Here is a 15,530-nt window from a genome sequence, read left to right as displayed (position 1 = left end):
AAAATAAACAAAATAAAAATAAAATAACACACACATATACATACATATATATATATAAAAAAAAAAATTGTAAAGTTGACAATTTGAATTGGATTAAATACAATTTTAAAATGATACGAATCAGAATAATCATGAGACAAAAGTTACATAAAAAAAAAATAATAATTTCAGAAAACTTGATGTTGAAAAGTCACATTATCAGTGTGATTTCTTTTCATTTTCTTATTAATTTTTTTCATCATAAACAGAATCTTTAATATTTTCATTTTTTCTGATGTGGACTCTGGACTGTTCTGCTCACACATCTGTAAGACACACACACACTGTGCTCCGGGGTGTGTGTAGTGTGCCAATAGTTCTGTATTAACAGTAATTGTCTGTGTTTTGATAATGAAATCAGGGCAGTATGTGTCTGTTGCCCGAAGCGATGGAGCGAGATCCCATCCATACGTCTGTGGCTCCACACGGCCCCGTACGAGCTCTCACACACGTGTACTCGATGGGACCTCGGCTTCATCACTTCCTGTGCTACTGTGTGCCAAGATGTGTTGTAATCTAATAACATAAAATAACATGGTCTATGATGTTATTTATGTTATTCTCTCTGAGAAGAACGCCGGTAAACCTGGCGGTGTTGAAACTGAGTGAAGCAGGAGTGCTAGACAAACTCAAAAATAAATGGTGGTACGATAAGGGCGAGTGTGGACCCAAGGACTCGGGAAGTAAGGTCAGTTCCTGGATGGAAAACTGCAACAAAACCTGAAAACCGCAGCTCTGAAAGACATCATACAGCAGATTTGTTTGGTTTTTTTAGATGTTCTGAAGATGGAACTGCCTGAGAATCTGTAGAATGAAACATTGTGACATCACAGTTCAAACAGCCACAGAATGCTGCACTATGATGTCATACACAGGGTTCCTACACAGTTTCAAATTCAAAATTCCATACTTTTCCCCAAATCAAATTTCCGAACTTCCAGACCATATTCAACATGAATGGTTCAAACATAGTGCAATCATCTGTAAATATTTTCTTGTGTTTTTATCATCATTGGTTTTCTCAACGTGATAACAAGCACTCACATAAAGAGAAGAAACCTAAGAGCTGTGCAATATATCGAAATTATATATCATTATATTTCTTATATTTTTGACATATTATTTTGTCTTAAGGCGAGACACTACAGGTGAATAGGGCATAATTTGTAACTAGCAGATATCACCATGAAACTTTCCCAGTTGATTACCTACATTACAATGAGAAAAAAATGTATTACAAGTTTTCTGTAATTTAATGTTTAAATATGCAAATTAGGCATTATCTAATTAAATATGTGCTAATTTGCATATATTTAAATAAAAAAAAGAAATCTGAGTATTGGATAAAGCCAGGTTCATTGTGTTCACATATTAGATGGGGGAAAAAATTACAGAGGGATTTATGGATATCTACTTTTGTTACCCTGTAAATCAGAATATACTGTGAATAGCCTTAAAAAAAATATTTTCGCCATGTTTTTTTGGAATAAATGTTATATAAATCAGGCTAGGAATAATATATTTACAAATCCCTCAGTAAATGTCTTGATAATATAACTAGGTACAAGACTGGAAGGTTTGGTGTATAGAGGTGCTTCTGAAGTGGAGATTTCAGACTTGGAGAATGAGAGAAAAGTCATTTTGAGATTAAAGATTTATCATCAGCCAATGAGATTGTGCATTTAGAGTTAAATCCCCCCTTTACTTTCACGATTGGTTGCTGATAAAAAGGAAATGACCATATTTGGATCCGACAGCATTGTACAGGAGAGAGAGAGCTTTCTAACGGTGTGTGTTATGACGTTAAATGATGATTTAACGCCAATTTTTGTTGAATTTATGAGAAATCTACAGACGCAATCAGACAAAGTGTAGTGAAATAAAGACCTAAATGTGTATTTCTGACTTTTTTTCACCACAAGTCTGAAAGAAGACAAATATCCCAAAATCTCAAAATTGACCAGTAGAAAAAACCCCAATGTTTTTGCCTGCCGTGTCTCGCCTTAAATGAACTTAAACAGTTGGGAAAGAAATCGGATGCGAGTCAATAGGGTCCGTGCATTAGCTCTTAAAGTGACAGCAGCCTAATACAGCAAACCTACAGCTGTCAGTCAAACAACAAAGGAATACGATTTCCTTCAATAAAACACTTTTAAACCTGCATATATTCACCTCTGACACATTAGTTTGATACTGTAATGTTTGCACGACCGCCAAACAGCAAAGTACAGTCTGAGTGAAAGGATCGTTTACTCCTTTATCTGTTGCTGGTTTGAGTCGCACATTCATTCAAACGAGACTTGCTTATGGAGAAGACAAACCGTTCTACATAATGAAAATGTGCGCTTCAGTCGTGTTTAACAGTCATTAAACCCTCACTAAACGTTCGCATGAAATCACTCTGCTTGTTTTTAGAAATTATTCATTTTATATTTTATAAAACTAAATAGTTTGAAAGCTTGTTTCCGCCACTGAATAAAATGAATATATATTTTTTAATCTCAATTACAAAAGAAAAATCTCTCGCAATTACATGTTATAAAGTCAGAATTGCGTAATTGCATAATTGTTTTTAGCTAGTTTATAGGTTATATCACTCAATTCTGACTTTGTAACTCACAAAAAAGTCAGAATTGTGAGAAAAATTATTATTGTATTTTTTGTTCTGTGGCGGAAACAAGAAAAATATATATAGCGGAAATATTTTTCCATACTCTGTTTTCTTTTTTTCCATACTTTTCCAATACTGGAAATGACTCAAATCAAATTCCATACCTTTCCAAACTGCGTAGGAACCCTGCGTACACTTCCATGACATCATAATAGAGTTCCATTTTTTTTTTTTTTTTTTTGCAGCTTTGTTACAGTAAAATGGATGAGTTCATTAAAATGGACAGCTAATTAGAGAGAATAATGCACCATTAGAAGGACTACAGTGGCCAATTTTACTCTGATAATATTCACTTATTCACTCAGTTAGTCAGTAGAAACCCATTATGGCTGTAGAACATTTCATACGGCTATTTCGTGCCATCTTAGACAGAGCCAGATTATATAAAAAATTACGTTGTTGAAAAATATTAAAAATAATTTTAAAGCAAAAAATCTATTTTAATTCTTCATAAAATATTATTTAAAGTCCCCCTGTAGTCAATAATTTCATCCCTTAAAACTCATCTTTGATCACCAAAATTACATATTTCAACTTTTTTTTCCTTCTTCATGCCTTGAAATATCTTGAATGTAACTCGACACCCTCATTTAGTATTCGCGGTTCTATGAATATGCAAATGAGCCCCGCCTCCACTCACTCACTCAGCTCAGAGATCCACTGGTTGACGATCACACGTTGATCTGATTGGTTACAAGGTAGTTTGTGACGTCAGAAACACCAGCGATTTCAAAGCGTGTTTTTGAGACTGTCTGACTGAGAAAATACTCAGCAATGCTGTCGACTTATGAATTTACACATGAGTTTGTCTTAAAGCACATTAAAAACACCACATAGACATATAAGTAAGCAATAAAAATATTAAAGCCAAAAATTATGTATCAATGCAACTTTCATTAAGTAAAATAACTAAAAGCCTTCCTTCCGCTGGAAAAAATAGTCCCTGCCCGTGAACAGCAACATCAATTATTATAATAATAATAAAGTTATTATTTCACCATTAGATGGCGACAAAGACTGTCTTCATGAGTGAGTGAGTCAGTCAGTAGAGAAGACTTTTATATTGACAGAACTGACAGGCTAGGGATTATGTAGTGATACATAGAACCGTTGGGTGAAGCGGTCGTGTTTTATCGTGAATATATTGACCAATCAGAATCAAGGACTGGAACTAACCGTTTTTATAAACTACATTAAAATCTTGATTTTCACCACAGGGGGACTTTAAATAATTTGATATAGATATTTAATCAATATATAGTTCACATATTGAATATTCAAATTTTTTTTTTCAATGCATTTTACATTTTGCAGAAAATAAAGTTGATCTGATAGACAAAAAGACTAAGTAAACAAGGCTAAACCACCAAAAACTTTATTTGAAATCTAAATGAAACGTGATTTAATTCTGTCTATAATGTAACCACAGACTTATGACTCTTAAATGAAGTGTTATTGAATGTGTAAATGTGTTTTGAGTCTCTCGTCTCTCCACTTCTTGCATCCCTAACTCCATCTTTTCTCCCTCGTTCCCCGGTTTCCAGGACAAGAGCTCGCAGGCGCTGAGCCTGAGCAACGTGGCGGGAGTTTTCTACATCTTGGTGGGCGGCCTGGGTCTGGCCATGCTGGTGGCCCTGGTCGAGTTTTGCTATAAGTCCCGCGCCGAGGCCAAGAAACTGAAGGTGGAATCGGCCGAACTGAATTTTAGCCCCGCCCCCAGCCCGACGCACAGTGTGCAGAACTTAGCCACTTATAGAGAGGGATACAACGTGTACGGCTCTGACGCAGTAAAGATATAGGGGTAGGACAGACGGTCGCAGGGGTTCGGCAGACGTCCCGCTAATGTTGTGACCGCTTCCCATCCTTCAGTTTACAAACTTTTCCTTTACTTACGTTCCTTCTTTTGGTTTGTTTTACCCCCTGAAAGAGATCCTTTCATTTCTGTCGCTTGTCGTTCCTTTGTTTGTTTTTTCTTTCGTATGGCATTTTGTTTCCTGGAGTTGCCTTGACTAGGACATGTTGGGATTGCATTGGTTTGGTCTTCCTGGCTGCAGTTGCTGGTGTTTGCACTGTTGGCTTTCTGTTTCAGACACCTGCATTAAAACAAAAGCCACAAGATGACAAACACACACACACACACACACACATATATATATATAAACACATGGACAAACCTGACATATTAGCATCTCAAATGATTACCAAACCAAACGTCTTAGCATACAACCCTAAAACACTTTATAAAGGAATGCTGCTTTTATACTTCTTATTCAGAGATGCTTTAAAGATAAAGCTCTCTGCTATTGGCCAGCAGTTCTCAACTGGCGGGGTTTAATGGACAAAAGCAATGCTAAATGCAAATAATAAAAAACAACTAACCACATAATCTTTTAAAAAGTGCAAATTTGGTGCAAATTTCCAACCAATAAATGGTTTAACCCTTGCATTATGTACAAAATTCAGATTTACCACCAGCTCGCGCCAACGCAAACCCTCTTGAAAACTACTGTCAGGATTTACTAAAGACACGCAGTGAAACATTAGCGCTGGAAGGGTTATTTTTGCGGCTGATCTCATTGCATATGCATTTGTAGGAGTTTCCCTTTCAGACGCTAGATTTATGGGAGGAGAGTATTTACATTGCGCTAGTTAATTTACTGGTGTTTACGCCATTATTTAACGACCAAAAAAAAAGCACGTCTTAAACCAGATGCTAATTTGCTCTGCTCTTTGTCTTGATTGTGTTGGTCTTTATGGAAATGATCCGGAAATGAGTTCTTCAATTTGTTAGTAAATCACACGCAGAAATTTCCTCTCCCAACGGCACTTTTTCACACTAATTTGCCCTGTTTAGTAAATCTGGCCCGTAGTGCGATTTTTATGGTGCGGGTGAAACTTGACTCTAATTGGATTAAATATATTTCACCAAAAATCACAAACTACATAAAAATAAAATCAGGTGAAAACAGTAAAGCGTCAACATGTGAACACATGACTTTTTAAAACTGTATTAGACAACTTTTTCACAAAACTGTACATTTTATAAACAGTTTTATAACGATTTTTTTAAACTTTTGTAAAATGTGAAAAGCACTTATTCACTGAAAAAATTTTTTTTCTGAATATAATTTTAAAAAATGATCGTAAGTGGTTGCACACAATTACTACTAAAATTGATTAAGTTCAACTTAATGCATTTGTTCAAATATAGCTAAAATCAATTGTGTGCAACTACTTACGATAAAAGTTTTTTTTATTAAATTCAACGAATAATTTTTTTCAGTGTTCTGTGTGCTTTCCTAAAGCTGATAAAAATATACGCCATCAATGCAATGTTATATTTCTTTGGATAAAAGCTAAATGCATAAATGTAAATTAGAGAAAACTGACATGAAAAAATACATCAAACCCTTTAAAAAAACAAAAAAACATTAATTAAACATCATAATCGTAATATAAATTTCATACGCACCTTTTATAACATATCAGATTGGAACCTTTGCATGCATGTTCATAATCCTAAAAGAGAAAAGTGACAAAATATCAAGAAAAAAAAAAAACATACTCAAACAACTCAAAAAAATCGAATTGAACATAATATAAGGGTTCAAAAATAACCTATTCTGGAACTGTGTGAAGTCTCGCAGCAAAACCAGTTGAGATCTGCTGCTAGCAATGGGTTATTTGGTACGAGTAGGGCATTATAGATCAAACGGCTGTTGGTTTAATGATGTTTGGTTGCGTTTCACTTTCTTTTGTTGTTAGTGACATCAGCAAACCAATCTATAATGCCGTACTGATACCGAATAACGTTTCAGACTGACCTCTAAACCCCTGCTCATGAAACATTAGCAGTGTGAACGTATAAAGTGTTGACTGTTACGGGACACTGTACAAATTAAAACCCTAGAACTAGCGGGCGAAGGGCTGCATGCTTGCGTTAGAAATGCAGATGTCTAGCTATGTTGTACATTTTTGAGATGTTTTCTGTATTTGTTTGTGGCGGGCTTGAGCTTCTCTCCGTTCTGTCGCTGTGAATGTGTCGAGTGGTTCCGTTGTGATGTCACTGTGTCATTTGCATATAAAGACAGAGCGCATTTAGGCCACGCCCACACCGGCGGAAAACAATCCAACCGTCTCCATTGACTTAGGCAATGGCCTCCTTGTCATTTCTGACTTATAAGAAAAAACAACACAATGTCTAAAAGCTGCTGTGTGACAAGGTGTACAAACAAACATGCTAAAATAAAACAGAAATAAGTTTTTATAAGCTGTCGACCCAAAATAACGAGCGTTTAAAGACATAAAAGTCGATACAGGCAATTGAGAGAGAGCGCAACATGTCCTATTACTCTGAGAACTAACTTACGCCCACTGGAGGGGAACGTTATCGGTAACAGAATAGCTTAGCTTACAGAAATATAATATATAAAACTGACATTTGGATATTTTACTTACCAGTGACAAAATGTTTACTGCACACGGAGTGTATTTTTAGTGCATATCAGAATCTAGGGTTGCCAACTGTCCCGAATTAGCCGGGACGTCCCGTATTTTGGGTCTTATTTATTTGTCCCGTACGGGACCTCTCTTGTCCCGATTAAATGGACTGCTACTGATAACCACCGACTACGACAGCAACACGACACTTGAGAATGATCACGACATCGCATCATCCAATCACAGCCCACACTCACACGCATCAGACCATGCGAATAACAAACTCTAAATTGAGAAATAATTATTCTTTTGGGACAAATTATTGTTTGATTTGCGAACAGAATCCTGCTTTCTGGTCGCTCCCGGTTCGATCCGGAGATTCCGGACTCGCGCTAACGGCAAATCCCTTTCACTGCCCGGCCGGGTTTTGATTTCGGCAAATCAGTTTTGGTGAATTCAAACAACGTGATTATTGTTCATGAGTCCAACATCCATCCAACGCAAGAAAACATGAAATCTTCCTGAGGGAAAATATGATATTAGCCTACTTTCTTTAATTTCTTTAAAATGTAGTGTATAATGTTACAAAAGCGTTCTATTTCAGATAAATGCTATTATTTTGAACTATGGTTTGTGTGTAATGTGACTTTTTTTGTGTGACCTTAAAATTCGTTTTAGAATTAAATTGTACATAAATAGGTTACGCAAAACGTGTTTATATCTGAGAACATTTTAAACACATACGAGCCTAAAATGACATATACTGTGTGATACAGTACAAATATTTTGAGTGTCCCTTATTTTCGTGTAAAGAACCACGATTGTCCCGCATTTTTCTTTTCTGAAGTTGGCAACCCTATCAGAATCCCACAATTTACCCATTTGTTCCAGCCTGTATCCACTTTTGTGTCCTTAAACGCTCGTTTTTTGGGGTGGACAGCTTATAAAAATGTATTTCTGTTTTTTTAGTTTTTGTTTTTTAGCTTGTTTGCTGCACACCTTGTTTTAGACATCGTTTTGTTTTTTGTTACAAGTCGGCTTGCGCTACCGCGGATTCAGACGTGACAGGCACGACAACAAATCACACTCTTTCAGCCCTCGGAAAAGACGTCAAACATTGTAAACGAGTCGGGACGGCTATAGATACGAACGTTTTGACATTGTCGCGCATCAAGGATCCATGATGCCTTACGTCGAGGACAAACATCATCGCGTAAGAGCCGAAGACTCACGTAAAAACGTATTTCTGGGTTTTTACGCTTGTTTGTTGTAGACCTTGTCGGTGAACGTGATTTCATCAAGTATCACATGTTCCTGGATGAACATCTCTGTTGATCCTGGAACAACTTTCCAATCAACCAATCAGATTTGAGGGACACGTTTACAGTTTATGTCAAGTTTAGGCTTAGACCCAGTGCTTCAACATCACTGTAAATAAAAGTACAAGTAAGTGTAGTAAAGCCCCGATTATTTTGTAACCTGGTCTTTCTCATAGAGCAAAACAATTAATCAGAAAAACAAATGTGAATAAGATTACAGCAGCCGCGATTACCTAATCATGAGAAGTGCATTTTACAATTTTATTTATATTTTTCCCTTTGCATTAAAGGAACTTACGACGTGCGTTTGCAGCGTTGAACATTGTAGCCAATCACAGACATGTCTGTTGAGCGTATCGGCCAATCAGAGGCGTTTAAATGAGTTGCTGTGCTGAAGATGTGTTTTGCGCGAGCTACACTTTCGCAAACCTGTCATTATTATTGCCAATAAACTTAAGATGCAAATAAGAGATTCTCACCCTCATGTTGTTTCAAACCTGTATGAATTTCTTTCTTTTGCTGAACAGAAAGGAAGATATCTAGAAGAATGTCAGTAACCAGACAGTTTTAGATACCATTGACTTGCATAGTAAATATTTTTCCTACTATGGAAGTCAATGGTATCTAAAACTGTCTGGTTAGTCACATTCTTCTAGATATCTTCCTTTCTGTTAAGCAAAAGAAAGAAATTCATACAGGTTTGAAACAACATGAGGGTGAGTATATGATGACAGAATTTTCATTTTTCGTTGGAGTATCCCTTTAAATCGCTTTTATAATGAATTAATTCCTTTAAATAAAAATAGTCCAATTTTAGTTTGGGCTAACGCCCCGAATATCCACTGACCTTAGAACCGCCCCTGGGTTAAGGGTAGGGATAGGGTAAGGACTACATTTTGGGACATGAATGTTATTCATAAACATTCATATAACAAAATATGTTGATCCAGGAACATGTCTTACTTGGCAAAATCACGGTGACCCCGCCTTGTCACATAGCAGCTTTTAGACATTGTCAGAGAATGTCTTATAAGGGGAGAACTTCCACTCTCAGTAAACTTCCGGCTTCTGAACTGGTTGCAGTTCCACTCTGGTTCCACAGGAGGGCGCTCACAGGACGAGTGCAGAATGAATGGCACTATACCTCTATGGCACTATACCTCTCAAAATCCACTTTTCTCAGGATATAATTTTTTGTCTAGTAATTTGAATGTTGTATTCGAAAGGAGATGCAAAGAAATTACACATTGCTGGGTTTTAGATTTTTTTTAGAGTCACTTATTTGCTTTAAAAAGTCTTTTAAAATGTCAATGACGTCATACACATCGTACGACCAGAGATACTGCTTTACGGCAATCCTTTAGTCACTTTGGTGCTTTCGCTCTCTGCACTTTCTTTTCTCTCGAGGCATCGACAACACAGCTGACACAGATAAACACACAACACAGCTGACACAGGTAAACATACAACACAGCTGACACAGGTAAACACACAACACAGCTGACACAGGTAACTACACAACACAGCTGACACAGGTAAACACACAACACAGCTGACACAGGGAAATACACAACACAGCTGACACAGGTAAACACACAACACAGCTGACACAGGTAAACACACAACACAGCTGACACAGGGAAATACACAACACAGCTGACACAGGTAAACACACAACACAGCTGACAGATAAACACAACACAGCTGACACAGATAAACACAACACAGCTGACACAGGTAAACACACAACACAGCTGACACAGGTAAACACACAACACAGCTGACACAGGTAAACACAACACAGCTGACACAGGGAAACACACAACACAGCTGACACAGGTAAACACACAACACAGCTGACACAGGTAAACACACAACACAGCTGACACAGGGAAATACACAACACAGCTGACACAGGGAAATACACAACACAGCTGACACAGGTAAACACACAACACAGCTGACACAGGGAAACACACAACACAGCTGACACAGGGAAATACACAACACAGCTGACACAGGTAAACACACAACACAGCCGACACAGGGAAACACACAACACAGCTGACACAGGGAAATACACAACACAGCTGACACAGATAAACACAACACAGCTGACACAGATAAACACAACACAGCTGACACAGGTAAACACACAACACAGCTGACACAGGGAAATACACAACACAGCTGACACAGGTAAACACACAACACAGCTGACACAGGTAAACACACAACACAGCTGACACAGGGAAACACACAACACAGCTGACACAGGTAAACACACAACACAGCTGACACAGGGAAATACACAACACAGCTGACACAGGTAAACACACAACACAGCTGACACAGGTAAACACACAACACAGCCGACACAGGTAAACACACAACACAGCTGACACAGGGAAATACACAACACAGCTGACACAGGTAAACACACAACACAGCTGACACAGGTAAACACACAACACAGCTGACACAGGTAAACACACAACACAGCTGACACAGGTAAACACACGTGCTAGAAGAGTTTTTGTTTTGTTGTTTTAAAAGACCACGCCGAAAATACACACACACACACACACACACACACACACACACACACACACACACACACACACGATGCCATCAAGCGGTATCTCTGGTCGTAATCAGTCCTTCACTGACCAATCAGCGTTCATTAGCAGAATGCTAGCATGTTATGGGCAACAACAACTCAACCTGTAAGAAATCGAAAGGACATAAGTACTCGTTCATTCAACTTTCGACCTATAACCCATGTTGAACTTGTAAAACCTACAATCAAATCTGAGATTTCTCAACAGCAATCGGGTGAAAGAGACAAATTTAGCCGTCTAGCACCATAGACTCCCATTCATTTTGCACTCATGGGTGATCGCCCCCAGTGGAACTCTGGTGGAACTACAACCAAAATTCGGTACAATAGGACTTAATAGGCAGTGGCCAGGCTCTCCGTAGACGGGCTCTGACATTGTTTTGTTTTTTGTTACAAGTCAGAAATGACAAGGAGGCAGCTTCACGCAATACAAAGTCAATGGAGACGGTTGGTTTGCCCCCCCGGTGTGGGCGTGGTTTTCAGATTATGACACGTGTCGCTCTGTCTCTATTGTGTCCCCTCCCCCATAGAGTTCAACATATACTGACTCCGCCTCTCGTCCCGCCCCCTTCTCTAGCTCACCTTCTCGGAAGCCATGAGAAACAAGGCCCGCTTGTCAATCACGGGCAGCCTGGGGGAAAATGGGCGTGTCCTGACGCCAGACTGTCCTAAGGCCATGCGCTCTGGCCCCTCCTTTCGACATGGCCCCGCCCTCGCCGTGGTGTCCGACCTCCCATAGAAACCAAAAACTCACCTTGTGCCTTAAACCATCTTACCCCTCTACCGAAGTTCAGATTCACGCAAACCACGGGAGAACCACGCCGTCGCCGGCTTGCGAGGACTCAGACGTGACAGACCCGGAAAGAAACACAACAAATCACACTCTTTTAACCCCTGTGGAAAAAGACGTCAACAATTGTAAACGAGTCGGGATGGCTATAGATACGGACGTTTGGACACTGTCGCATCAAGGACCCATGATGCCTTATCCTGAAGCCTAACTTCGAGGACAAACATCATCGCATAAGAGCCGAAGACTCACGTAGAAGACCAGTAAACTGTAAATGTAAAGACATTAGCTGCGCTTTACGTGTTTCGTCGCCGTCCATCATCAGCAAAACCTGCATTAGATGTATTAACTCACTTGAGCGCAAAACGGCATATTTACGACATGGTCCACAATCACTAGCTGTATTTACTAAACCGTATGTAGATATTCTCTCAGGAGCCACGAAGGGGGACAACAATGTTCAACATCTTTTATCATCTCGACGGGATTTCTTCAAGAAGACACTGGGAGCCGCTTGCTTTTTTCTTTTTGGACTGAAATGTAAATAGACCAGTAGTAAAAGCTGAACACGATTCTTTTATAAAGCATCTTAGGTAATAATTCATTGCAATAATGACTATAGGGAGACCTGACTTGTAATTAAGAGATCTTTTATAAACACACAGTATTATATATACAGAAAAGAATCTATATAATAGAGGGACACCTGAACTAAAGCAGCTCAGTCGTGTGTGAGACCATGGCATCTGTTCTGTTAACAGTTGTTTTGATAATCGATGTAACGCAGTGTGTACGTGTCTTTGTCTTTTAATGAATGTTCACGCATTTCACATGTCGCACAAACACACGAGTGTGTGTGTGAACGCCGCACCGCATCGCACACCAGGATCACACGACTCCTGATTCTCACCTTTGGTGTTTGGTTTGGTTTTTGCGTTTTTGTTTTTCTCTTTGTACCCACCAATTCAAATAAAACTGGAACATTTATACAATAAAGTCACATCTTTTTCCTTTTCATTCATTAAATAAGCAAATGTCAATGTAATATGACCCTGATTTACAGTTTGATTCAACTACAGTAGTTCTTACAGTATATAATACAAAATATACAGTATAGTTTACAAAAAAATATGAATGTAACTCTACACCCTTGCCTCATTTAGTATGTGCGGTTCTATGCATATGCAAATGAGCCCCGCCTCCACTCACTCACTCAGCTCAGAGATCCACTGGTTGACGATCACACGTTGATCTGATTGGTTACAAAGTAGTTTGTGACGTCAGAAACACCAGCGATTTCAAAGCGTGTGTTTGAGACTGTCTTTGGTTCACTGCAGTTTTAAGGAGAAAATACTCAGCAATGCTGTGGACTTATGAATTTACACATGGTTTGTCTTAAAGCATATTAAAAACACCACATAGACATATAAACTACATTAAAAACTTGATTTTCAAGTGTCCTCCAGCACATCCCAAAGACTTTCAATGAATTTAAGGTCTGGACTCGGAGGTGAAAGCGCTTTTCCACTACACAGTAGGACAGTACCAGCTCGCCTCGCCTCGCCTTTGTTTGGTTTTCCACCGTGTAAAAGTTGTACCTGTACGGTACCTGCTTCCAGGTACCTTTTTTCGTATCACCTCTGGCGAGGTTCTGAGCGAGCTGAGGCGATACTAAAATGTGACGTGAAAACACGGCAGACTGCTGATTGGTCAGAGAGAATCGTCACTTTTCACTGCGTCATTATTGCAATGAATGCGCCAGACGGAGTATCCTGAATAAAAAACAACAAAAACAAAAACATCCAAAAACAGCATACACTCGATTTCCTCCATTGTCCTGTGTGTGTGGGTAGCGGGTGTGTGTCGCGTAGTAGAAGATTAAGTCACGGAAGTTTCCTGCGGCGTCGCTATGACGACCAGGTACTATTGCGGATGTACTATCTGTAATGGAAAACGGAGCGAAAAGCGAGCCGAGCCGATACGAGGCGTGTCGAGTCGAGTTCAGCTGGTACTGGTAATGTTTAAGAAATGAAAAGCTACTCACTCCATTAATTAGGGTTAGAAGAGCTGTTGCCAAACATATAACATGCTAGAAACATAATAATCACTGCAATAATGATACAATCATAGACTCTTAAGCATTTGCCAATTAAAATCCAAACAGTGAAATGTTTTGGCCTGGCAGTGGATATACAGTATATTAACTTTATCACAGTAACATTATCAACAAATGTATGTGTGAAATTTTTTCTATGTTAAAATTAGTAATGCAGCAACATTTCGGCAATCATAAATATTTGGCAAAAAAAAAAGGAAAAAGAATAGTCGGTTTCAGCCGAAATCATTGACCGAAATACTATTTCATGCCCACAACAAAAATAATGCTTGAGTAGCAATACGTCAAATTTGTTCGGTTGAAATACCAAAAAAGAAAAAGAAAAAAAAGAAATCTGTTTTGGTTTCTTTTTTCTGCTGAATGAAAACTTTCAGTGAAAAATGTTGGTGCATCACTAGTTACAAATAAATACTTTCTTGTAAACCAGATTAATGTGCTGATAGAGTTGCAGGGAAACTAGTTTCAGGCTGGCTTCCCCAAAATGTAGAAAAAACTGCACTTTAAAAACATTGATGTGTTTGTTCATGCCTCTCAACCAGCCAGACATGTCAGCATCGACTCATTGGTCATTAACTTGTTTTTCTCCCCAAAAAAAAACACACACACACACACACACACACACACACACACACACACACACACACACACACACACACACACACACACACACACACACACACACACGAACATCTTAAACTGGTATAACCAGCTAAAAACCAGCCTAGACCAGCTAGAAACCATCAAAACATTGACTTGCTCACCCTCATGTCGTTACAAACCTGTATGACTTTCTTTGCTCTGTGAAAAGTAAATTATGAGAAATTTCGGTGAACTGTTTCTTTAGCGTTGCTTCACACTATAAGGTAATCACAGTATAACTTTAGCAATAAATGTATGCGTGAATGTTTTCTATGGTGAAATACTTACTACTTAACCAGATTAATATGCAGAGTCTGCAAAAGTAAACCATTTGCAGGTTGTCTCGTGACTCTGTGATGCTTTCAAAACATTGATGTGTTTGTTCGTACATCTCAACCAGCCCGACACATCAGCTCTGACTCATTAGCTGGCCATTAAAGTTATTAAGTTGTCTTAACATCTTAAACTGGTATGACCGGCTGTCTTGTTGCTGGACCAGCTAATGACCAGCCGAGACCAGTTAGACATTTTTTTTTTTTTTTTTAAAGCAAAAATGATTTTCAAAGCATCAAAGAGCAACTGAAGAACCCTGGATCATAAACAGAAGAGCGAGGAAGAGATGACCCTGTGGACTGAGGTATAATCCAGACTTTATACAACACAATAGAGCTTCAGATGGTATTAAAGAAAGACAGGGAGAAATCTGACGGCCAGATCTCACTAACACACACACATCCTTTCATCGGGGGGGAAATCCGGTTCGCTCTGGAGATTTCCATTCATCTGACGCTGTGTCTCCTTCTCCGAGACTCCTCGGTTCCGATCCCATGGGCTTTATGGGGACTAACACAAACTCTTTTGTTAGATATACAGACATCCGTGAGCTTCAAATACTA

General features: G+C 38.7%; 1 protein-coding gene across 4 annotated transcripts in view; it reads left to right on the top strand.

Annotated features, from left to right (window-relative positions):
• The window catches only part of gria4a (glutamate receptor, ionotropic, AMPA 4a), a 137,328-nt gene extending 124,459 nt beyond the window's left edge, over positions 1 to 12,869 (top strand). The window contains exons 14-16 of one of the 4 annotated variants that reach the window (XM_082179963.1): positions 613 to 727; positions 4,255 to 4,392; positions 11,667 to 12,869. In XM_082179963.1, coding sequence (XP_082036089.1) covers positions 613 to 727; positions 4,255 to 4,392; positions 11,667 to 11,828 — 415 coding nt within the window. In that variant the 3' untranslated portion in view covers positions 11,829 to 12,869. Of the gene's footprint in view, positions 1 to 612; positions 728 to 4,254; positions 4,512 to 11,666 lie in introns of all 4 variants that reach the window. The other 3 variants (XM_082179965.1, XM_082179962.1, XM_082179964.1) reach the window with 3 other exon arrangements.
• The last annotated feature ends 2,661 nt before the right edge of the window (positions 12,870 to 15,530 follow it).

This window comes from Leuciscus leuciscus (genome assembly GCF_965113295.1).
Source record: "Leuciscus leuciscus genome assembly, chromosome: 9".
Classification (NCBI taxonomy): Eukaryota; Metazoa; Chordata; class Actinopteri; order Cypriniformes; family Leuciscidae; genus Leuciscus; species Leuciscus leuciscus.
Note: the sequence above shows the minus strand (reverse complement) of the source record. Positions and strands in the feature narration are given on the sequence as shown.